We start from the raw sequence: 26,535 nt of genomic DNA, 5'->3' as shown, positions 1-26,535 counted from the left end.
TCATCTTGTGGACATCATTCCCATCAGGGTTTTCCCTCTAATCAAGGGTTTCCCTATTTAACATATCTCGTGTAATTTTTTATGTGAATCTTATCATGCTTGTTGTTTACTTTGGTTGGATGGTTAAGTTTGTTTAAAGAAGATAAATGTTTTAATTGTTGGATAATTGATTCACCCCCTACCCCCCTCTCAGTTTTCTTGGTGGACTATTGTTTCTAAGAACCTTTGCTAAATCCAAGCTTTGTTAAATGCTTTTCCAACCTTGCATACCAAGTTTTGGGTGATTTCTTTAAGCCAGACAATGATTTCTTCAATTTGCATACTATGTCCTTGTCATCTATTAAAGGAAAACCTTCAAGCTGTTCTATGTATACCTCTTCTTCAAGTTCTCCATTTAGAAATGTTGACTTGACATCCATTTGATACACTTTGAATTTCTTATGTGCTACATAGGCTAAGAATAACTTTATTGCTTCTATTCTTAGCACAGGAGCATATGTTTCATCGTAGTCTTTTCCTTCTTGTTGTGAGCAACCTTTACATACCAATCTTATTGTGTTCCTTACAAATTCACCTTGTTGATTCATGTTGTTCTCGAATACCCATTCTGTTCCTATCACATTCTTATCTTCTGGTATGGGAACCAATTCCCATGTATCATTCTCCTCTATCTAATCCAATTCTTCTTTCATAGCTTGCTTTAATTAGTCATCTTTACATGCTTCACCTGCATTCTTTGGTTCAACTTGAAATATCAGACATAGTTCTTCATTAATTCTACTTCTTGTCATCACACCATTATCTCTGCTTCTGATGATCTACTTTGGTGGATGATTCTTTGTCATACTTACTAGAAGTAGGAGTTGTTATCTAAACTCTTAGCTCTATTGAAGGTTCCAAGTTTTGTTTATGTCTTTGCTCACCTTCATTCTGAAAATCATTATTAATTTCAAAAAATACTTAATCATTTTTTGGTTTAGTAGTGTGTACATAAAAGTGGGTCACACTTCTATAGACCCTTATATTCAAGGTAATCTATGAATTAGAGAACTTAGATGGTGGCCTATAGCTTCCAATCCATGACATGTGGGTTATGCAAATATGGCTCTCAAATGAACCAAACATGCAAATACATCACAAGGTACACCATGAAATGGAAGATTCAAAGATGCAATGCAAGTAAACTATAAATGATGTGCAAGATGCAAGCAAGAATGAGAGATTACAAAAAAAAAAGCCCCTATTTAGATTAGGTGTGTTAAGTTGTATGCATAAATAAAAGCTAGAATGAGAAGCAAGAAGCATGAGGAATGAAGACTAGAAGATAGAAGTTATCCAAAAGCATAAGATCTTCAATCCTACAACATAACAATAAGCAAAATTAGATGTCCTTAAGAGAGGAAGAGCCTCCATTTTAAAAGAAAATGGACAGTTGAGATCAAATTCAAGGGACTCATGATCAAGGGTGGAGATTCATGCAAAGATGAGTGGATGGGTCCATTTTTATTATTTAATTCAAAATGGAGGAGCATTTTTGAATTATTAAATGAGCACTTTGAATATTAAAATGAGCACTTTGAATATTTAAAGTGAGCATTTTGAATATTAAAATGAGCACTTTGATTTTTAAAAATATGATGAATCCACTTTCAATATAAAATGAATATATGAACTCCACTTTGAATAAAATATTAATCTCCACCCATTGTGAATAAAATATTAATTTCCATCCACCATGAATAAGATATTCATTTCCTTAACCCCACTATGAATAAAATATTTATTTTCTTGAACCTACTATGAATAAAATATTCATCTCTACCCATTGTGAATAAAATATCAATTTACATCTACCATGAATAAGATATTCATTTCCTTAAACCCACCATGAATAAAATATTCATTTCCTTGAACCCACTATGAATAAAATATTCACAATGGAATAAAGGTCTCACATTCAATACAAAATTCATTTTTGGAGATAAATGTAAATTTTCAATTTATTTGAAATGAATATTCATGTGTATTTTTCAAAAGGGGTTCAAATTTGAATTTGAATAAGAATGTCTAACATTTGAATAAATTAAAATGTCTAACATCTTATAGAAATGAAAAAATGATTAAGGAGCATGAGCTAAATGAAATTCTATGATTATTTGAATTTGCTCAAGTTGATCAACAGAAGCAATGATGAAACAATTTGAGATTATGGGGCCACTTTTGGGTGATTACATTTACCCCTCTTTGACTAATGCGTGATCAATATGGGAACACATGTAGTCAAAGGATAGAAAGAAACCAGGAATTCATCATCTAATGTTTGATTGATATGGGAACACATCAAATGAAAGAAGTCATGATAGAAAATAGATAGATAGTTGTAACTTCAAAGAATGAAGTCATTCTCTAGCTAATGTGTGATCGATATGGGAACACATGTAGTCAAAGAATAAAGAGACTATAATAGCAATAGATATAGCAAGCATTGAGTGATCAGACTTATAGTGATAGTCTAGAACACTAGTAGATAGATCAAGAGCAAATGGAAATGGTCAAGTATATGCCCTTGAAAGAAAGAATAGATAGATAGCTTTAACTTCAAAGAATGAATTCATTATCCAATTAATGTGTAATCGATATGGGAACACCTATAGTCAAAGAATAAAGAGACTATAATAGCAATAGATATAGCAAGCATTGAATGATCAGACTAATAGTGATAGTCTAGAACACTGGTAGATAGATCAAGAGCAGATAGAAATGGTCAAGCATATGCTCTTGAAAGAAAAAATGTTTCCAAGCATAGCAATGATAGATTATGTCTACTCCCTCGGGATCGAAATTGAAATGATATAGAGGAGATGCAGAAAGGAGAGAGAGTTGATCAAATCCAGTTAAACAAAATTCCATGAGGAAAATGAAAAGATGAGATGCCCCAATTTGACCAAGAAGGATGAAGCATGAGAAAGAGGTCAAATCAAGAAGAAAGTGGAAATGAAGTGAAATGAAAGAAAGAGAGAGATGGAGGGAGATGAAAAATGCAAAAGAAGAAGAAGAAGAAAGGGTGATTGCCCCAGCAGGAAGAATAGACCTCAAATGGTTAGTCAACTGCACAAAAGAAAATAAAATAAAATGAGCTTTTGACCCATGAATTTAGATTTTGATCCCAAAAATGAATCCAAGATGTCAAAATTAAGTAAAGGAGCTAGGTCAAAATAATAATATTGAAGTGAGATAATGAAATGAAAAGATTGAGAAAGATGGAGACATGATCATGAAGAATGAAGGAAAGTGAATGCAGTTGACTGATACATCCTAGATTGATAAAAGGAGACTCTTCAACCACTCAAAGATGCAAAAGCTAAAATGAACCTTACATGCAAACTAATATGAAAATGCAAGGTGTACCTGTGAGATGCATACATGCTAGTCCTTCATATTAGTTTTTATCATTGAGCATTTGCAATAAGGCCACAAGATGTCAGACAACCCTCACTGATATTTCTATCTTGAGAATATGAATATGACATTAGTCAGAGTTTTGTCGCAATGAGATGTAAGCATCAAGGCACAAGAACCCAGAATGACTAGAACACCTATTCTATTTGATTTAGCAAGTGAACATAAGAATCAAAGCATAAACACTAGGATGACTAGAATGTTTCTTGCATAAAAGAACACCAAACACGTGAGAGATCCTTCTCATGCTAAATAATTAGGAAGTATTTTGTCCGCAACAACCCTTGCGTTCATAACCTGAGACAAAAGTTTGCTAAGTATACTTGCAGTGACCTATATGTTCACTTAGAGGACGAGTATCAATAGGTACTTTAGCATGGATAACTCACTCAAATAGACAACAAGAAGAAACAACCTCACTAAAGCATCCATATAAAGGGAGTCAAGGTATACACAGCCATCTAACACTAGATAGAGGCTCTTACAGTAGACACACTTTTTATATGGATTCTTCAAATCATTGGAACCAAACCAGCAAGCAGAAAATAAAGTAAATAGAATGCCCCCCAATCTTTACTCCGCTGATTTGAAACATCATCAAGTTGCAAGAAACATGTGATTGAAGAAAAAAAAAATCACATAGTCTTTTTATTGTGTGCAATAGTGTGTGATAGTGTTTAACAATGTGCAGTTTGTTTTTATCCTGTTTAATAAAGTGAAAGTGGGAGTCAATTCAACCCATTGAACAATAGTGGAAATCCAAGCTTCATGTCATATCATGAAAAGTGTGGTATCCAATGAACAAATCAAGTGAAAAATGTAGCATCCAAGGATGTGTGAGCTACCTATCCACTACTATCCAATTTAATATTGACAATTCAACGGACAACTTCACCTGCTCTCAATATTACTTTGGCATGTTGCAATGACAGGATGAACGAAATGATATATAGAGACAATAATGTACATTGGAGTTTTGGTATAAATAATCAATTAGATTGATTGAACCAATTCACAAGTCTTCAATTTTATCAGTAGTCTTGAGAATTTTGTGTCAAGCAAATAGAGCTTGTGAATTGTTATAGTCATGGCCAGTGCTCAAGATAAAGCACAACAAGAACCAGAGATTGTAGACACTGGAAAGGGAGGATGGATAAATGAGGAAAGTGATATCTTGGTGGATGGAATGTGGTGAAGGAGACAAAGAAGAGAAAAGTGCAGGCGATCGGAACGAAGAGGGGCATCTTCTCATCAAAGTGTTTGTAGATCCAATCTAGAAGTGGTTGGAGCAAGTCAAGTCGAGCTACCAATCCAAGGTCCAATGGAGGACAACGCAGAGGACCCTACCTTGCTTATATTGTTAGTGCAATGCGGCTCACAAAGCAAGAGAAACTAGCAGAGGAAACAAGATCACCAAGCATGGAAAGACTTAGTGAGACTACAGATGTACATATCAGTTTCACAGATAGCTAAGTAGAGGAGGAAATCCTGATAGAGGAGCCTTCCCAAGATGTGGAGCAAGAACCAATGATAAAGCCAGTTGCATCGCTATGGAGGCAGGGAAAAGGCATCCTAGGAGGTATGAACAACATACTCGAAGAAAATACAAGTGGTGTTGTCAGGTCTTCATTGTATCCATTTAAAGAAGTGCAACCTAGTGTTGTTTTGCAACCAATTTATGATGCAGTTGTGGCAATGGAAGTAGAGCTAAACAAAGTGTTGGTGGTTGTAAGAATTTGGTATAGCTTTGATACCATGAAAGAATTTTTCTAAGGGCAAAATTCACCTAGGAACTAAAAACTCAAACACAAGCACAACTATAGACCAAAAATGGATATGATCAATTAATTAGAGTATGTCCTAATACATTACTCTGTTCAGTATGTGATATGCAAACACACTAGGAGTGCCTGTATATAAAGGTCTCTTAGGAAGCACCTAGAATGTCTCTAGAAAGAACCAGGAGAATAAGCATCATGACAACTAAACACATGCTTTATTCATCATTCTAAATGAGTGGATAAGAATGACAAGGTTGTAGATAACATGTGCTTAATTAGTGTGCTAACTCCTATGTTGTAGACACCATGTGCATAAAAGAGCTGCAAACTCCTGTGTTGTCAAAATGACAACTCACAAGAGTGCACATACTCCTAGGTGGTTAATAAATAAATAATTAAAAATATGCATTAACCTAAGTAAATTTAAGTAAGTATAAATATTAAATACTTATTTACACCAACACCCCCCCCCTAAGTACAACTTACAAGAATGCCCTTAAGCTTAAAAAAACTAGGATGAAGATGTAGGATGGGTCCGGGCTACTAGGCCATGCTAGGTACCCATGTACATAATGAAATGCAATTTCTCATAAAGCGGAAAAAGAGGGAAAACCTCATGAGAAAAACCCTCCCCCAAAAAGAGAGATAAATAGGGATGCATGGATGGATGGAGTAATCAAACCCCCCCCATTATGACATACATCCAATATATACAAGAGAAAAATGGAGAAGGACAAAATCCCCAAAGAGGAAAAAGTCCCCCCCAAAAAGGAGAAGGAGGAGACAAGGTAACCCCCCCACTAAAAGTAGTGTGTTGATTAGTGAGAAATGCTCCAACATAGAAGTTGATCCATGACCTTTGAATGATGTTCCTCCCCTTTGGAAGAAACAAATGCAAGGGTACAAAGGAGATGTGTCCCCTATATGGAGAAGGAATCTCTAAGATGAACGGTGTCTCTGAAACTTGTTCAAGTGTCCCTGTGTCAACGTTGATGATGGCTCCTCCAAAACTACTAAAAAGAAGTGCAAATCGAACAAGGAGTGATGGAGAACCTGTTTCAAGGAACCAATAGACTTCTCAAATGATAAAGAGACCTCCTGCAGATGTTGTACATAAGTATCCACAATCACATTAGCCCAAAAAGACTAATCATGTAGAGAATGGGCATGAGGGTCAAAGTGAGCCCTCAAAACAATTGTAGAAGGACCATCCTCAGCAAAGAGAAGCAATAGATCATCAAAGAAGTCTTCCAAATCTATTGTGTGTGACTCCAAGAACAGAGCTGAAATGTTTGGCAAGAAGTCATCACTTGAGGCTGGAAGACCATGTGTACCTTGCTATGTTGAAGTACATGAATCTATCACTGCGGCAATGAATAAAGTATTCGCCTCAAAGAGAAGACAAATATCCTCAAGAGTGTCTCCCACATCTTCAATGTAAGACTCCATGAATAGGCTGGCAAGTGCAGAAAAGAAGCCATCGCATGAAGGTAGAGTAGGAAGACATAAGGGGTCCCGCTGCATTGAATCTGAAGCATCTGTGGCTGGAACAGGATCAGTAGGAGCAACAGGAGCTGGAGGTGTGATCTCATCTAAAGAGGAGTCAGTTGCAACTAGAGGTATGATATCTTCTAAGAATGGAGGAATATTTGGATCTCCATACTTCTCCCAAAGATACATCCAAAGATCATGTGGAGATGATATATTGGCAACTAGCTTATAATAATCAGAAGAAGAGAGCCTGGTAAGAATGATATTGATTAATCTGCCTACAGGTGGTTGTTCTTCAATGTCAGAGATCAATTAGTTGGAACATAAATAAGAAAATACTTCCTTATGCTCTCTTCTAAGATGATCAAGGAGTGTATCACTCCATGTGTGATAGTTTCTTTTTGTCAACCTGGGTTTGATTTGGAGTCTAGATGAGCCCGTACTAAGCATTTTAAATGGTAAAAATCAGGATTTGGGAGTTGCAAAAAAATTTAGGAACAAAGATTTCAAACCATATGCACCAATGTGTAGATCATGAAATTCTAACCAAAAAAAAAAAAATTGGTCGCAAAAAAGAGTCCATATGAGGGAGATATCGTTGTTTGAAAATTGTTGCTACTGTTTTTTTTCTGAATCGTTGTCGTGCCTCCAAAAAACAAATGGCTCTAGATTCTGCCTCAGATGTCCAATTTGGATGAAACAAAATCTAATTTGGGAGTTTTTGGATCTTTTGAATGTGATGCAAATATATGATTTGTACCAGCAAGCTCTAATCTTCACCTACAAAAAATCTCTCCTATGGCCCTAGGGCTAAAAAAAAATTGAAAAATAATGTAGATATGGAAAAAAATAGCGGAGATGCAAATGAAAAAAATGTAGATCTAAAAATTAAATGTATAGATCTAAAATGATCATACCAATGCTGCAAATCAGTCTTTTAGGTGTCAGTTTGCAAAAAAAAATTCCTCACAATTGACTTTGGCCTAGGGTAGGCAACTTTATAGCTGATTTTCACCGAATCAACATTCCGAACGAAATGGTGAGGTTAGATCTTGCTCTAGATGCTCCAAATTTTTGCAATACTCTAGATTCGGGCTGAGGTGCTGAAGCAAGAAGATGGTCTTGAAAGACTATGCGATGAGAAAATCTCCAAGCTATGATACCGTGTAAGAATTTGGTATAGCTCTAATACCATGTAAGAATTTGCCTAAGGGAAAAATTCACTCAGGAACTAAGAACTTAAACACAAGCACAACTGTAGACCAAAAATGGATATGATCAATTAATTAGAGTATGTCCTAATACATTGCTTTGTTCAGTATGTGATATGCAAACACACTAGGAGTGCTTGTATATAAAGGCCTATCAGGAAGCACCTAAAATGTCTCTAGAAAGAACCAGGAGATAAGATAAGCATCATGACAACTAAGCACATGCCTTATCCATCATTTTAAATGAGTGGATAAGAATGACAATGTTGTAGACACCATTTGCTTAATTAATGTGCTAACTCCTGTGTTGTAGACACCATGTGCATAAAAGAGGTGTGAACTCATGTGTTGTCAACATGACAACTCACAAGAGTGCACATACTCCTAGGTGGCTAATAAATAAATAATAAAAAATATGTATTAACCTAAGTAAACTTAAACAAGTGTAAATAGTAAATACTTATTTACACCAATAGTGATAGTGATAGAGCGGGTCGATAATGCAGTGAAAGATGCTAAGTTCTTTCAAGGTTTGATCGAGAGAGCTCAAGAAGAAGGGGCACGTGAGGAGGCCAAGTGTTTAGAAGTAGTACTTTTAGTAGAGCAAGCAAGAGCATAGACCGCAAAGGCATCTCTAGCTATAGAACAAGCATCGATGGAGAAAATCTAAAATGATCTAGTCTTGTTGCGAGCGTAGGTGGAAGCTTTCAAAGAAACGATGGCAAAGACGAATGCCATAGCATATTGGTCACAAGATCAACTAAATGTTGCAAATACAAGGATTACACACTTCATGAATCAAATGCATGAGGTGAAGCATGAGAGGGAGTACTGGAAATGACTGCAAACACCTATAAGGCAAAGTGGGACATTGCTCAATAGGCGATGACGCTACCTAGGTTAGCAAAGCTATGAGCAAATATGAATGAAGTCATGGAGAAGTCTGAGAACCTAGTGCGAGAGGTCGCATACTACATGGGACTATATCATCAAGCAGTCCCCCCACAGAATAGGAGAGGAATATCCTTCTCAGATTGGATGTTTATGGCACAGATGAATACTCTGTTGAGATGTGGGCATATCCCGATCCCTATGGATACAATCTAGGAAGGTGTAAGACTGACACCAAGAGCTTCATCATTTGGAACTACGCAAATAGGTGTGCCCCCAACTGAAAATATGAATGTCCAACCTTCACAAGGAGGAGCTCAATGGGCATTTACTATTTTTTTTCTTTTTTGTGTGGAGTTGTGGAAATAGATGTTCATGTGTTGTCATTTGGATGGTTTGTAAGCAATGTTCGTTTATTAAAGAAATAAAATTGACAATTTGTTTTGTTCTTGAAACATTTGTTGTATGGTGCATGATGTGTTGAAAATATGGGTTTGTTGTAGTGAAGTATTTCGAGAATATTAACTTGGGACCTCACCAATGTTTTCATATGAACCCGATCGAGGTAGACATGGCCTTCCAATCTAGAGGAGGCACTTATAAATGGACACTTGACAAATATGAAAATATTGGATCATTGAAAAGAAAATATCAGTGAATACTTAATTTGGTAGAATATGAAACAATGTTTCAATTTTTCTGAAATATATGGATGTTTTTGAAGTTTTATGAGTTTTATGAATTTTTTTTTACTATTTTTGAAACTGTTATGATTTTTTTTTTTTTTTTTTATATGTATGAGGCATTTTTTATTTTTTGGATTTTTTTAATTTAAGGCTTAGCATAGCTCAAGTAGCATTGATTGGATTGATGCAAAGTGTCCAAGAATTTACAACACTTAGAGCAGTAGAAATCTCATCAGTAGTAGTGAGATAGCAGGCAAACATAGTTAGAACAATTGGTGACTAATGCACAAGAGATTCTTGAGTAAGAGGATCTCTTTAGTAAGATGGCGACAATAGACAGACACAATTGGAACAACTAGTGATTGACACACAAGAGACTCCTAGAAAGCATCAAGATATGACTCTTTGGACTTGGTAGGTTGTCTTTTGAATAGTGTGAGAGCATATGCATAAGCGGAAGTAGCAAAAGAAAGTAGAAAAATGTGGAAAGCAAGAAACTGTACAAAAATCATAAATTTCTATTATTTGGATTTTTTTTGCATCATATATGACTTTTTTGAGGGTTTTTTTAAGAATGACTGAAAGGTTACTAGCTCTCAAGCAAGATCATATCAATTTGAACCAATGTCTAGCAAGGCATGGGATATTATGTCATAGAAAGATGATGGATAAGAAAAGATGGAGAGGCAAGTAGTACCAAGTGAGTGAAAGTGATCCTCAAGGATTGACTACTCAAGAGTACTCAAGCTAGGTAAATATAGCCATATGAAGCAGATTTTGGATAAGCAGTGGAAGCAAGGAGCAAGAGATAGTAGGAGCATAAGTTGATAAGCGAGATAGCATAGAGGCATAGAAGCCAATAGAAAGAACATAATGAAGAGATGTCATGAAAGGAGGTAGTCCACAGAGTGAACATGCCAAGAGAGTGTAGTAACAAGATCAAGGATTCAAGTGGATAGGATAGTGATAAGATAGTAATAGGAATAAAGTTAGATATGAACAATATGAGCGAATGAGAAAGATTGGGTGAGCGATAGATAAGATAGCCAATGCGTGTGGATAACTCAACAATGTCAAGATCAAAGAGAGAAGAGGGAATGGATGGATTATAGAAGAATTACGCATGATGCAAGTTTGCCACGTTTTCATCATGGTACTTATCCAAGGTGCCACAAGAAGTAATTCTCACCATGGGATGAATTTTTTTCTCTTTACTTCTGCTACCAAGGTGCCAGAAGAAGTGGTTTTCACCAAGGCACATTTTCATATTTTTTCTTTTTAAATTATTATTTTTTGTTAGAAAGAGCGCAAGATTTTTCAAGTTATATAGTGCTCTTATACAAAGATAAGTCATGATAAGCCAAGACCATATAAATATATGCTCAAAGATATTGAAAGGGTAACATAAGTGAGATAGTAGAAAAGGTATATGGAGCATAAGGTTTTAGGCTTTGGATTATATAAGTGGGGTGGAAGGATAAAAGGTCGTAGGATAGAAGGTGGAATGATAGTTAATAGGGTATTGAAAGGGATGTGCAAGGGTAGAAGAAAAAGTGGGCAAGATCAACATTGACACACACCTTGAAGGGTAGTGGAATGTTTAAGTAGATATGGATGAGATAGCTTGAGGTTTAGATTTATGAAGTGGTAAAGTAATCTTGGAGGAAGATGGAGTGGAAGGTTTTGAAACCTTTTTAGGATGATGTTTGGAAGAAGGTGGATTGGAAGCCTTTGGAAGCTTGAATGTCAACTTTGATTTGTTCTTAATGTTCAAGTCGTTTAAGAGAGACTTGGGAATCCATATAGCTTTTGAATTTTCATTGGATGTATTAGAGCACATTTCTTCAACAATGGGTTTAGGAACCCATATTTTCTTTGATTTAGCTTTTTTGCCAGTGGACCTTTGTGGTCTCTTTTGTGCATTCTCTTTCTTAGCATTCACATGTCGATTAGAGGAGACATGGTGAAAAGTTTAAGTATGGATTCAAGCATTTGTGTTTAAGTTGACCATCCCAATTGCTTCCAAAAGACTTGGGATTTATGGATGGAGGTCGATATGACTGGTTTAGATGAAAAGCTTTATGTGAAGAGTTCAAGTGTGTGTATCTTTGTTGATCTTGATGTATAATAGGAGGTAGGTGATGAGCTAGAAGTGGAAAATGTAGATGGGGAAACATAATGCCCAAATATGGAAGGGAGTTTTGAAGGCATTAGATTAGATGTATAAGGACCAAGGATAGATTTAGGAGATGCAAATGGATAGTGAGTGATGACGGGCCACACCACCCATACCAACTCACAACCAAAAATGCAATAATATGGAGACAAGAGAGATGACAAAATGCTTCATAAAACTTCCATTAATACTTGAAATTCATTAGAATATTCTCCAAATAGAAAAACTCCAAATTCTTACAATATAAGAGAGATTGCTTGCTAAGAGCTTCTACAAGAAATTACATCCGAAGAGCTTCTACTTGAAGAGCTTGTCTTGAAGAGCTTCTATTTCTCCAACTTCCATTAGAAGAGCTTCCATTTCTTGAACTTCTACTTCTACTTGAAGAGCTACACCTTGAGAGATTGATTACAAATGAACATAAGCCTTCCTTATATAGGCACTTACCACCCAAGGCATGATTTATCCACAGCATTCTAGAATTTCCACAACCTTCTACAATATCCACAACCTTCTAGAATTTCCACCTAAATACAACTAAGCACCACCATGTGGCCCAATTACAAAATTAAATTTGCTTTATGGATCACAACAAATATTAAATGCATGATTTAAGGAACTTTCCACAAACTTCTAAAATGCCACCTACACACCTCGATTAATGGAATAACAACTATTTTTATTATTTTTCTATTTATGCTACCCATGCACCTCGAAAATAGAAATTCCTCTTTTCTCCTTTTTCCCTTATTTTGTTTTTTATTATTTTTCCTTCTATTTTCGTCACTTTCTCTCTCCTCCACAATTTTTTTTTTTTTTTTTTTTTCTCTTTTTTTTTTTTTAAAAAATTTAATTTTTCTATGCAAGATGCTCCTACATCAGACTCCCTTGGTAGATAGAAAAGTGTGTCCCACACTTTGATGTCAAAAGAAAGATATACATCCATCTTCATCTTCACTAAAGGCTTCCACATTTTTTTTATTTATTTTTTCCTGATGCATGATGCTCCTGCATCCGACTCCCATGGTAGGAAAAATTTTGTGAATATGGATTCACAAAATGAAGTAGCCACTGTTGACAGATTTTTTTCCTCTTCCTCCAACACATAGCTGGAACAAGTATCTGATGCCGATATATTTCCTTCTTTCTTCTTTTCCAACACCTGGCTAGAACAAGTGTCTGTTGCTGAAATTTCTCCTTTGCAATGAACTCTGGCCAAGTATAAATCTCATCCTCATCCAATCTTGTTGAATTAATCACACCTGTAATAAACCCAACAACACCATACCAATCTTCCTTTGCATACCATACATCACGAACAAGATCTTCATGCAAACCATCATTAGTATCTTTCAAACTCACCTCAAATTCAGCATCATATAGTTCATAAGAATTTACCTCTTTGACATATTCATCTTTTCTTGCCTCTTTCATGCATGTAACTACTTCACTTGCTTGATCTCCAACGAAGGCACTATACTTTTCCTCCATTGCTGCAATCTTCAAATCATCTTCATCTGCTTCTGGCATACAAATCTGGTTATCTTCATGCTCTTCTTCTTTTCTTTCATCTTCTTCAACTTCTAGTTCGCAAATAATTTTCTCTTTATCCACTTGCTCTTCCACTAGATCATCTTTTTTTTCCACATCCAAGGAATTATCAACATCTCTTTTCTGGTGACATGCTCTTCGTTTCTGCAACTCAGCTTCTAATTCATTCACTTGCTTCTGCAAATCAACTAGCAATGATTGTTGATTTCTTGCTCTAAATTTCTCAAGTCGAGGAATCCTTAGAATCCATCCAATCACAAAAGTCATCTTCTTCTTTCTCTTCTCCGTAATCAAGTCTTCAAAAGACAAATCTCGTCCAAAACAAGAACCTTATGCAAACTGCTTCATAGTCGGTGTTTTGTCTACACAATCAAGAACTTCTTCACAAACTTCACCCAACTCAAGGTCCTGGTGCAAACTGCCTCACGTTCGGCGATCTATTTGCACGCTCAAGAACTCCCGCTCTGATACCACTGATGACGGGCCACACCACCCATACCAACTCACAACCAAAAATGCAATAATATGGAGACAAGAGAGATGACAAAATGCTTCATAAAACTTCCATTAATACTTGAAATTCATTAGAATATTCTCCAAATGGAAAAACTCCAAATTCTTACAATATAAGAGAGATTTCTCGCTAAGAGCTTCTACAAGAAATTACATCCGAAGAGCTTCTACTTGAAGAGCTTGTCTTGAAGAGCTTCTATTTCTCCAACTTCCATTAGAAGAGCGTCCATTTCTTGAACTTCTACTTCTACTTGAAGAGCTACACCTTGAGAGCTTGATTACAAATGAACATAAGCCTTCCTTATATAGGCACTTACCACCCAAGGCATGATTTATCCACAGCATTCTAGAATTTCCACAACCTTCTACAATATCCACAACCTTTTAGGAATTCCACCTAAATACAACTAAGCATCACCATGTGGCCCAATTACAAAATTAAATTTGCTTTATGGATCACAACAAATATTAAATGCATGATTTAAGGAACTTTCCACAAACTTCTAAAATGCCACCTACAGACCTCGATTAATGGAATAACAACTATTTTTATTATTTTTCTATTTATGCCACCCATGCACCTCGAAAATAGAAATTCCTCTTTTCTCCTTTTTCCCTTATTTTATTTTTTATTATTTTTCCTTCTATTTTCGTCACTTTCTCTCTCCTCCACAATTTTTTTTTTTTTTTGGTATGCAGGAGCATCATGCATCAGTGAGAAGGGGTATCAACATCTTTAGAGCAAGCAACATGGTCAAGACCATCAATAGACTTACGAGTAGCTTTGATAGGAGCAACATCTTTAGTGGGAACATTTAAAGATTGAGCATATGTTTGAAGTAGATTTTGAGAAGTGGAACAAGAAGGAATACTTTAATCTTGACAAGTGTCTTTAGATAGGATATGCATGGAAAGTTGAGCATATTTGGCTTTAGTAGCATAGAAAAGTTTTTCAGCCACATGACATTGAGCTTCGTTCTCTTTCAAAGGTAACCCTTGAGGATATGAATAGCTAGTGTGGAAAGCATTAGTTTCTTTGTTTAATGGAGGCATGTTGGGAAGCTTTGAAGCTTTAGGAGACACATGAATGTTGGAAGAAGCGAGGTATCAATGAAACCACTACAAGACATAGGTTCATCAATATTATCTTGCTCAAGAGAAGTATCCTCATCACATGAGTCATTAGAGATATCAACAATCCCATCATCAATAAGGTCTTGGACTCTATGTTTCAACTCAATGCAATCTAAAGTTTTATGCTCATTATTTCGATGATAAGCACAATAGATATCCAAGAATGTGTTTCCATATGAGCTAGACTTAGGTAGCATGAGGAGACCATCAACAAGGAGTATTTGTAAGATGTTATAATAAGAATCTTCCAAGGGAGTAAAATTTCTCTCAAGAGTATGTCTAGAATCATTTTGTTGTTTCTCAAGTGAATAACATGCATCTATGTCTTTATCATTGTCTTGGTCAAAGATAGGCTTGTCATGAAAGTTCGGAATAGGCTCAAAGGAGATGTCATTTTCTTTCTCTCTAAAGAGGTCTTTATATCTAGTAGATGAACATAATTGATGTTTTGGAGTAAAGCATGTAGACCTAAACAAAGATGATGTAGGAGAAGAGGGTGTATGTGCATGCAAAGGCCTTAAGAAGGACTCATGAGAGAATTCCCTTCTCTTCTCCAGCATTTTCTCATACTGAGAGTATGTGCTCATTAGGTCCCTAGAGAGACTAGAGTAAGTGAGGTTATTGATCCCTTCTAACTTGTTGCGTTGAGTATACGGATATTGAAACTTCTTAGCAACAACAAGAAACTCAGGATCATCGAGAGGTAGTTGTAGTCTAGTGTCAAAAGATTGGAAGCTCGTAGTGGTAGATAAAATATCAATTGTGACAAGGGCTAACAGGAGCTAATAGGGTGACACAAGGTATCTTGATGTCCAAACTAGAAAAGGTAGAGTGTTCACTTGTCAAGTAAAGGTAGCAATGAGTGGTGACTTGTCAAGCAAAGTGTCCAAGCAACTTACGACACTAGCAACTCGAGTCAAGAGCAAGGCAAGAAACCAAATAGCCAAGTAGGCAAATTGATAGATAAGTAAGGACAAGTGAACAACTATCCCTATCAAAGAGTGTAGTCAAGAGCTCAAGATAATCGTTTCAGCCTAAATGAAGGTCCTAATATGTTGGCATAGACCAAGAAGGTGCAAAAGACCAAGAGAAGCTAGACCAAATAGCCATTTTAAGCAAGTTCAAGCACTAGAGACATAGCAAAGGAAATCAAAATGTTCAGACTGCCCCTAGTAAGCAATACAAACAAATTTTTTGACTTCAAGTGTTTCAAAATCAAGTTCATCAATAGTTTTGAGATACAAGCAATATTCAACAAGCAGTGCCACAAGAGACATGGAAGAGAAAAGTCAATTATGAACAACCACAAGCCTAAAAAAATGCAAATGGCTTCCTAGTAATGGCTCTATATAAGCTAGTGACTAAAAGGATTTAGTGGTGAGTCAACCAATAGTGTCCAAATTTACCTCTCTATGAAGAGAGCTTCCCACCAATGCCAAGGAGGTTTAGTGTAACCTCTTACGAGACTACTCAAGGAAGGCTATCTTTTAAACAGTATTGTCTTGCATTCCATTATGAACGCAAGCTTTAGGCTTTCCCTCTCACCATCCTCATTAAGGAAAGTCTTGGGAGGTATGCCCATATATGGCTATGTAATCTACCTATGAAAAGAAACAAAATGGAATTTGAGAGTAGGTCAGGGAATCTGATCACCCTGAAAGGATGAGAGCATATCTCTACTACCTCAGTTTCCCAAACACACCAAACATGTTTTGTTCAATTACAACCTTTAATCTAAGGAAGACAAGAGGCTCTTAATTAGACTATGTGTTTGTTCATTCCTTAGCTAATTCTCATTACAAACTTGATATGTTTGGCATTCTGATTCACCATAAAAGTGAAGAGCATAGGCCTAATACCAAATATGAAATTTGAATTAACCTTCTTAACTTAGACTAGATTTTGAAAATATATGCCACAATTTTAGCAAAGAGCAAAGTTTTAGGCTTACCTTGTTCAAAGCTAGCAAAGGCTGGGGACATTTTTAAGGGTCTCCAACATGTTTTTTTTTTTTTTTTAAGTCTTTGACATGCGTTTTGTAGACCACATGTAGAAATCCAAATTTTATATGAAATCCTCTTTGCACCATCCCAAACCTGCAATAAAATATTCAAATTAGATTTCCATGATTTGGGTTGTAAATTTTTATTTTATGAAAAATCATTAAAAATATTATTAAAAAATTTATTTATGATCATAAAAATCTAAAATATTTATAGTAAGCTCCTGAAGCCATCCCAAACCTACAATAAAATTTTCATATTAAAATTCCATGATTTGGGTGAGAATGAATTTTTTAATGAAACTCATAAAACTTTTTACTAAAAATAGCAATTTGGATTCAAAAAAATCTAAAATTTTTATTGTAAGCTCCTACAAGCATCCCAAACCTGCACAAAAAAAAATTTAGATCAAAATTCGTTGATTTGGATGCTAAATGAATTTGTTTATTAAAAATAATAAAATAATTATTAAAAATACATTGTTTCTCTGAAAAATCTAATTTTTTTATGTAGTTTCAAGCCATTTTCCAGAACATTCAATAAAAATTTAAAAGAAAAATTCATTGTTTTGCGTCCCTAAATAATTTGCATATGTAATATCATTAAAAAATTATATAAAATGGAACTTTTATGAAAAAAAATTTGAAATTTGGCATGTGATTTCTCTCCATTGAAGAGAACCTTCAATAAAAATTACAGACCAAAATTCCTTGATTTGATCTACTTTTTATGATTTTTATGAATAGCCATAAAAAGATTATAAAATAGAATTTTGATAATTTTTTAAAAAAAAATAAAATAAGAGAAGGAAGAAGAAGAGAAGATATAGAAGAAGAATAAGAATGAGAAGAGGAAGAAGTTTCTCAAATGCTCATGCTAATGATGATGATCGTTGGATGTCTTTTTGAAGCATCTTCAAACCTGCAAAAAACAAGATAATGCAGCTTTCAAGCCCCACGATGGGTGCCAAAAAATGTGTGCATAAAAGTGGGTCACACTTCTATAGACCTTTATATCCAAGGTACTCTATGAATTAGAGAACTTAGATGGCAGCCTATACCTTCCTATCCATGACATGTGGGTTATGCAAATATGGCTCTCAAATGAACCAAACATGCAAATACATCACAAGGTACACCATGAAATGGAAGATTCAAAGATGCAACGCAAGTAAACTATAAATGATGGGCAAGATGCAAGCAAGAATGAGAGATTACAAAAAAAGCCCCTATTTAGATTAGGTGTGTTAAGCTATATGCATAAATAAAAGCTAGAATGAGAAGCAAGAAGCATGAGGAATGAAGACTAGAAGATAGAAGTTCTCCACAAGCATAAGATCTTCAATCCTGCAACATAACAAGAAGCAAAATTAGATGTCCTTAAGAGAGGAAGAGCCTCCATTTTAAAGGAAAATGGACGGTTGAGATCAAATTCAAGGGACTCATGATCAAGGGTGGAGATTCATGCAAAAATGAGTGGATGGGTCCATTTTTATTATTTAATTCAAAATGGAGGAGCATTTTTGAATTTTAAATGAGCACTTTGAATATTTAAAGTGAGCATTTTGAATATTAAAATGAGCACTTTGATTAAAAAATATATGATGAATCCACTTTGAATAGAAAAAGAATATATGAACTCCATTTTAAATAAAATATTAATCTCCACCCATTGTGAATAAAATATTAATTTCCATCCACCATGAATAAGATATTCATTTCCTTAACCCCACTATGAATAAAATATTCATTTCCTTGAACCCACTATGAATAAAATATTCATCTCCACCCATTGTGAATAAAATATTAATTTCCAACGACCATGAATAAGGTATTCATTTCCTTCAACCCACCATGAAATAAAAAATATTCATTTCCTTGAACCCACTATGAATAAAATATTCACAATGGAACAAAGGTCCCACTTTGAAATAAAAATCATTTTTGGAGATAAATGTCAATTTTCAATTTATTTGAAATCAATATTCATGTGTATTTTTCAAAAGGGGTTCAAATTTCAATTTGAATAAGAATGCCTAACATTTGAATAAATTCAAATGTCTAACATCTTATATAAATGAATAAATGATTAGATTAAGAAGCATGAGCTAGATGAAATTCTATGATTATCTAAATTTGCTCGAGTTTATCAATAGAAGCAATGATTAAGCAATTTGAGATTATGGGGCCAATTTTGGGTGATTACAAGTAGCATTCTCATCATCAAGATTTGTAATCAACTACTCTTTCTTGTATCCTGAATTTCTCATCAACTCTTACATTTGTACTTTCAACAATAGTCTTAGTTCTCATATTATAACATCTATAAGCTTTTATTTTCAACGAATAACCAAGAAACATACCTTCATCACTTGTAGCATCAAACTTACCAACGTCATCATCTCTTTGGATGTAACATTTGCTACCAAATTTTCTGAAATACTTAACTGTAGGTGAGTGACCAAACCATAGTTCATAAGGGGTCATGTTTGTGTCTTTCCTGACTTGCACTCTATTCATAGTGTAGACTATTGTATTCACAACTTCTCTCCAAAATATCTTAGATACATCATTCTTAGCTAACATAGCTCTTGCTACTTCTATTACTGACTTGTTTCTTCTCTCTGCAATGCCATTTTGTTCAGAGGTTCTTAGAGTTGAGAACTATCTTTTGATTCCATTAGCTTCACAAAAGATGTTAAACTCATTTGAAGTAAAATCTCCTCCTCTATCTGATCTTTAACATTTAATCTTCATACCTGATTCATTCTCAACTCTATTCTTGAATATCTTGAACTTGTCAAATGCCTCATATTTTTCTTTAAGAAATGCAACCCACATCATTCTAGAAAAGTCATCATCTATAATCATGAAATGTCTTTCACCAAGGAATCCTTTAGTCTTTGTAGGACCACTAAGATCTGTATGTACAATCTCCAACTTTATTGTAGTAGTAAACTTCTTGCTAGGAAAAGAAGTTTTGGTATGCTTTGCCAATACACACTCCTTGCAAATTGTGTTAGTAGGCTTAACAATATTAGACAAATATCTAACTGCAATCATACTACTAGTCTTCACAATGTTGTCAAAGTTTATATGACAAAATATCTTATGCCATAACCAATTGTCATCTACCTTAGCAACCAAACATGTCATTTTAGTGGGATTCAACTAAAATACATTACCTCTAGATCTGGTTCCTCTTCCAATTACCTTTCCATCTTTGTCTCTGATCATGCATGTCTTCTCTGTGAACTGTAATTGATAACCTTTATTCACTAGTTGTCTAAGACTCAGAAGATTCTGTTTCAAACCATCAACAAAATATACATCCTCACAGTTAGTCTTACCATCAAGAGTTATAGATCCAATACCTTTAACATGGCATGTTGCATTGTTTCCAACTCTGACAATGCCTCCATCATGACTATTGAAGTCAACAAAATTGTTCATATCACTAGTCATATGATGTGAACAATGACTATCAATTATCCAATTAGATTTATTTTCAACTTGTGATACCAAAGCCATTTTCTCTGAACTTTCTTCTTTAATAGCTACAAATCCTATTTCATCATCACTAGTACTTAGTACTTGTTCATCAAAATCATCTTCTTCATTTGCATACAAACAATCTCTATCTCTTCTAGGTTTGAACTTTCCTTTATACTTTTTCTTTCTTTTAGGACACTTAGATGCATAATAACCAAACTCATTACAAGTCCAACATTTAAAAATTTTCTTACCATCCTTTTTGATGTAGTGCAAGGCAAAAGAATCCCTAAAGGAGATGTCCAAACCCCCAACAAATAACCACACTGTGGAAACACAACAACACCACAACAATAAAATAAGAACTGATACCGATTCACAATAATTTATTCATAGATATAACTTATTACATGCAATGTGCCTGACTGTGAGGCCTTCCGGGTTAGGGTCAATTACAATAGCAATTACAAAATCGGTTCTATAAGATCCAACAAGATCCACTTACAAAACCAATCTTAGCTAGTTCAGATCCACAACTGGATAAGAACACTAAGAAGAATCCGCACTTGTACCCTTAGGTCCACGAAGAAATCCTCTGGTTCCTAAGCCACAACCCTAGCTCTTCAAATTTGCATCTACACTTCATCCCCTTCTCCAAGCTAGAATGAATTCCTTGCTTAAAACTCTACAAAACCCCTTACTTATACCCAACTAAGCCACAAATCGGCTTAGCTAATTACAAACTAAATTAAATCCCTTACATTTAATATAGGTCGAGCCAAAAGTTGGCTACAACATTAAATTAAATACCCATACAAAAATTAAACGTCATAAGTCAGCTTACAGACAACTTGGCACCAATAGGAACAAGGACCAAGCCAAATGTCAGTAAAACAAAGCCGAGCATGAGTAAATTCCCAAGCACTGCCAAGCTCATTAGACCATGTCGAGCTACCAGACCATGCTAAGATAGCAAACCATGTCGAGCTCCATAAACCATGCCAAGCTGCCAAACCATGCCAAGCTGCCAAACCATGCCAAGCACCAAAGACTATGCTGAGCTTCGAAGACCATGTCAAGCTCCTAAAGCATGTTGAGCTTCGAAGACCATGCCGAGCTCCCAACACTTAACCAAAAACCCATCAAACATGCAGGAGTGTAAGCAAGCCTAGGATGCTCCTGCATCAGACGCCCCAGTTCAAAAAGATGTTCTAGTAATTAGAAGAACATCTTCTGGGATTCAACACATAAATCCCAAATTGGTTCTTCAAATGCATATCCTCCAATTCTTCAACTTGTACACTCTTTCCCTTATTCTTCTTCTGCTTCTTCACATCCATCTTAGGAGTGCTACAGGTTTACTTTCCACACTAATCTCCAACCTTCTTAGAATCTGCCAACTCAACTTAGTTGCCAATACTCAGGTTCCTCCTACTGAGCTCTTCATTATGTAAAGGAATCAAGGAAAAATTTCTACCACCTTTCTCAATAGTAAACACATTCTTGACACAATCATGCACAACTCTGCAATCATACTATCAAGGTCTACCAAGCAACACATGAAAACTATTCATGTCCACAATATCACACAACACTTGATCCTTATACTATCCAATCTAGAAATCAACAAGGCATTGCTCACTCACTTCAAAAGCATGTTCACCTTGCAACTAGCCAATTCTATAAGGATAAGGATGTCTTACCCTCTTCAAACCAAGTTTCTAAATCATCTCCTCAACAACAAGGTTATCAGTACTACCACCATCCACAATCACCTTGAAGACTTTACCACCAAACTTACAACAAGTCCTGAACAAACTAGTCCTCTAACAAGAATCCAATGTCCTCTCACCAACCAATACTTGCCGAGCTAGCAAACTTTCTCCTTGCTCAGGTTGACTATCTTGAACTACAACATCATTCACAACAAAAATTGTCCTACCAATCAGACATTCAAAAAATCTATGCCCTTCTTTACCACATCTGAAACAATTACCTTTGAATCCACCTCCACCTGTTTTCCTTTTCTGATCAACAGGTTTTGGTTCACCTTCAGCACTCAGTTTGGCTTGTGCCAAGCTATCCTGCTTCTCCTTCTCACTAGCATTACCTTGACTTTTCCTTTTCAACTTATCTTTTGCCTCCACCTGTTTTCCTTTTCTGATCAACAGGTTTTGGTTCACCTTCAGCACTCAGTTTGGCTTGTGCCAAGCTATCCTGCTTCTCCTTCTCACTAGCATTACCTTGACTTTTCCTTTTCAACTTATCTTTTGCCTCCAGGGCATACTGGTAAGCATCCTCAATTAAAGAAATATTTAGCATACCAACCTCATCCTGAATATTAAATCTCAAACCATTAATGTACTAAGCTACCTTTTCCTTTGACAATTCTCTATGACCAAATTGAATACTCAACTTGTAGAACTCCTCGGTATAATCTTTCATAGACATATCTTTTTGTTTCAGATTCTGCAATCTCTTAAAAAACTCAAGTTCATAATCAGTAGGAATGAACTTAGCCTTCAGTTTAGTCACCATCAATCTCCATCTAGAGGTCTCCATTTCACCTTCCTCTTCTCTATCCCTTTGTAATTCTTTCCACCAAAGAGCAACATGTCCTTTCAACTTAGTTTGTGCCAGTCTCACTCTGCGTGGATCCTCAATATCCTCAAACTCAAAGTAGTCTTCCAACTCACCAATCTAATCAATCAAGTCTTCAGGAGTCAAAGTACTTGAGAAATTAGAAACTTCCATCTTATGCTTCAGCTTCAACTAAGATCCAAGTCTAGAAAAATGACCAACCCTAGTTCCAATAGGCCTCTCTACATGATTGGCTCTATCCTCACCACTAGATCTAGTGACATCAAACTCTTCAAACTTCCTCATAACTACCTTTAGTACCCACATGCCTAGGTACACCACCTAAAGCACTTTTAATTTCAACAATCATGTCACTCTTCATCAATGCAATCTCAGATCCGAACTCTGCTCTAATCTTCTCTGAGATCCTCTCTTCCACAGCATCACTAAGATCATCAATTTTCTCAGGGTCCAATCTTATTTGAGGCATCTTCCAAAATTTTAGCAAACCCTAAGCAATAGATCCACAAATGCAGAAGATTGATCAACCACAAGATCAACTTTCTCTGCAAATCCTGGTGTAAACTGCCTCAGCTTCGGTAATTTGTCAACACACTCAGGAACAACCTTCAGCTTTGATACCATCTGATGCAGTGCAAGGCAAGAGAATCGCCAAAGAGATGTCCAAACCCAAAGAAAATAACCACACAATGGAAACACAACAACACCACAATAATAAAGCAAGATCTGATACCAATTCACAATAATTTATTCATAGATATAATTGATTACATGTAATGTGCCCGGCTGTAAGGCCTTCTAGTTTAGGGCCAAATACATTAGCAATTACAAAATCAGTTCTACAAGATCCAACAAGATCCACTTACAAACCCAATCTCAGCTAGCCCAGATCCACAACTAGATAAGAACACCAAGAAGAATCCACACTTGTACCCTCAGGTCCACCAAGCAATCCCTTGGTTCCCAAGCCGCAATCCAAGCTCTTCAAATTTGCATCTACACTTCATCCCCTTCTCCAAGCTAGAATGAATTCCTTGCTTAAAACTCCACAAAACCCCTTACTTATACCCAACTAAGCCACAAGTCAACCCAGCTAATTACAAACTAAATTAAATCTCTTACATTTAATATAGGTTGAGCCACAAGTAAATTAAATGTCATAAGTCAGCTTATAGACAACTCAGCACCAACAAGAACCAAGACCAAGTTGAGTGTTAGTAAAACAAAGTCGAGCACTAGTAAATTCCCAAGCATTGTCGAGCTCATTAGACCATGCTGAGCTACCAGACCATGTCGAGCTCCACAGACCATGCCAAGCTACCAAACCATGCCGAGCTCCATAGACCATGCTAAGCTCCGAAGACCATGTCGAGCTCACAAAGCATACCGAGCTCTAAAGACCATGCCAAGCTCCCAACATTTAACCAAAAACCCATCAAACATGCAAGATTGTAAGCAAGCCTAGGATACTCTTGCATCACTTTTCTCTTCTTACCAGAAGGGCTACTCCTTCCTTCTTCTATCTTTCTATCCTCATCAAATCTACTACTGCTAGCAAAATCTCCTCTAGCACTTGTGCTCCTTGATAACTTAGGTCAAATATTTAGGGCACTATAAGTTGTTTATGTTCTGGTTAATTCTTCAGACTGTCTAAGCTCATTCTTAACTGCTTCAAGTCTCCCAAATAATGTTTCCTTTGTGAAATCTTTGGCACAAAAGATCAACAATTGTATCATTTGAGTTGGTTGCTTAAATGGTAACATTAAGCTCTTCAATATCTTTTAGATCACCTCATCATCTTGCTTGGTTCCTCCTTGAGATCTGATACCTACAATAATTTATGATATCCTTCCTACATATGTTCTTATAGATTCATCTTCCATCATTTTAGAATCTTGAAATGCACAAATCCAACTTTGTAGGCTCAACTTCTTAGAATGTTCATCACCTTCAAAACTATTTTCCAAAGCTTTCCAAATCTCATGAGAAGTATTAAGTGATTTTACTTGGTTGTACTCAATTTTAGGAAGTATAGACAATAGTGCTTCTCTAGCTCTTATGTCACACATGAAAAGTTCTCTCTCTTCCTTAGTACAAGTTTTCAAAGCACTTTCAGCAATAATTGTCTTTTCTGATTTTGTCAAGATCCAATATCCTGGACCCATACATAGCAGATGTATCTTCATCTTTTCCTTCTAGCTATTATTATTTGTTCCATCAAGCTTCAGACTATCCTTTTTGAATATGCTTATCATGGATCTCCCAAATTTATTAAACTTTATCTTAAAGGACCTGAAGCTCTGATACTAATTGTTAAAAACAATAATCCACCAAGATAACTGAGAGGGGGGGTAAATCAAGTATTCAATTAAAACAATTATCAACCTTAATTAATCTTAACCATTCAATCAAAGTAAACAACCATACCAAGATGCACATACACAATTACACTAGATTTATTAACTAGGGAAACCCTTGATCAAAGGGAAAACCCCGATGGGAATGGTGCCCACAAGATGATGTACTAAAATAAATATTCTTTGTTAGAGGATGGACCATGTTAGGAGTCTATTACAACATTTAGTATATATGAGTCCCTATTAGGAGACTTTGAGTTGTAGAAGGCAGAAGGACCCACTGTCCAAATAGCTTCTGGAGCAAAACCACTAAAATCACTGTCCAACTGATCTCTCAACTATTCCTTGTAGAATAATTGTTTGTATTGTACTTTAACCTCTTTCCTATATCCTATCAACTGGATCAATCACTATCAAACCTTGTAGACTAGGTCACAAACCTCAGATCCAAATATCAAACTTCGGATCTCACAATAAAACCTTGACAATGAAGTTTTCTTCACCTTCGCTTTGCTCTGCTTATCTTCACATTCTGCTCTTCGTGCTTCTTACAATCATTCATTACATTCCATACATGATAAAGGAAAATGTCCTTCTTTTATACTGAATCCATAAAACAATTCCCTGAGTTGGCTATTACACCTTCTCAATTAATTATTATAGGACCTCATTAAGAACATGTTACACTTAGCGATAACATTGATCTTTTACCTTGTAACTTGAATAAATTTTCATATGTGTGACATTATGACGAGCGAGCTTACCTATGTCATCTCCAGAATGTCTTCTTCACATCTTTAACTTCGGCTTCTTAGAATAAGAACTCTACTAAGAGATATAACAAGTTTAATAGAACATGCTTCTATAAACTCTATCTCAAAACAATCTTCACCAAAACTTACATAACTTCTTCTAGACTTAATAATCTTATGCTTCCGAGGTTAGTTGCATATACTAGACACTTAGTATTATCTCCCTTTAACCTTGCTTAGTAAAAATTCTCAACAATTTGTCCGTACCAACTTGATCTTTACAATTGTTCTTCTATCAGATACCGTAGAAAACTGTTATGTTGACATCAATGAAAAACACAGTCATGAATGTAACATATCATCATGATAATGATCTTATCATATTTCTACAATACTCCCCCATAGAAGTATCATCTACATTCATGCTTCCAATAGATG

At 35.6% G+C, this 26,535-nt stretch overlaps 1 protein-coding gene across 2 annotated transcripts in view; it reads right to left on the bottom strand.

Annotated features, from left to right (window-relative positions):
* LOC149570912 (uncharacterized) overlaps positions 1 to 26,535 on the bottom strand; it is a 138,788-nt gene that overhangs the window by 93,757 nt on the left and 18,496 nt on the right. For both annotated transcript variants that reach the window (XM_089812472.1, XM_089812474.1), the window contains one exon: positions 16,845 to 16,989. Coding sequence is in view for 1 of the 2 variants with exons in the window: in XM_089812474.1 (XP_089668600.1) it covers positions 16,845 to 16,875 (31 nt within the window). In the remaining variant the exon portion in view is untranslated. The remainder of the gene's footprint in view (positions 1 to 16,844; positions 16,990 to 26,535) is intronic.

The sequence above is a fragment of the Cupressus sempervirens genome, chromosome 2 (genome assembly GCF_028749045.1).
Source record: "Cupressus sempervirens isolate cs-2001-9-10 chromosome 2, ASM2874904v1, whole genome shotgun sequence".
NCBI classification, from domain to species: domain Eukaryota; kingdom Viridiplantae; phylum Streptophyta; class Pinopsida; order Cupressales; family Cupressaceae; genus Cupressus; species Cupressus sempervirens.
The sequence above is the reverse complement of the archived record's forward strand: the minus strand, read 5'-3'. Positions and strand labels throughout refer to the sequence as shown.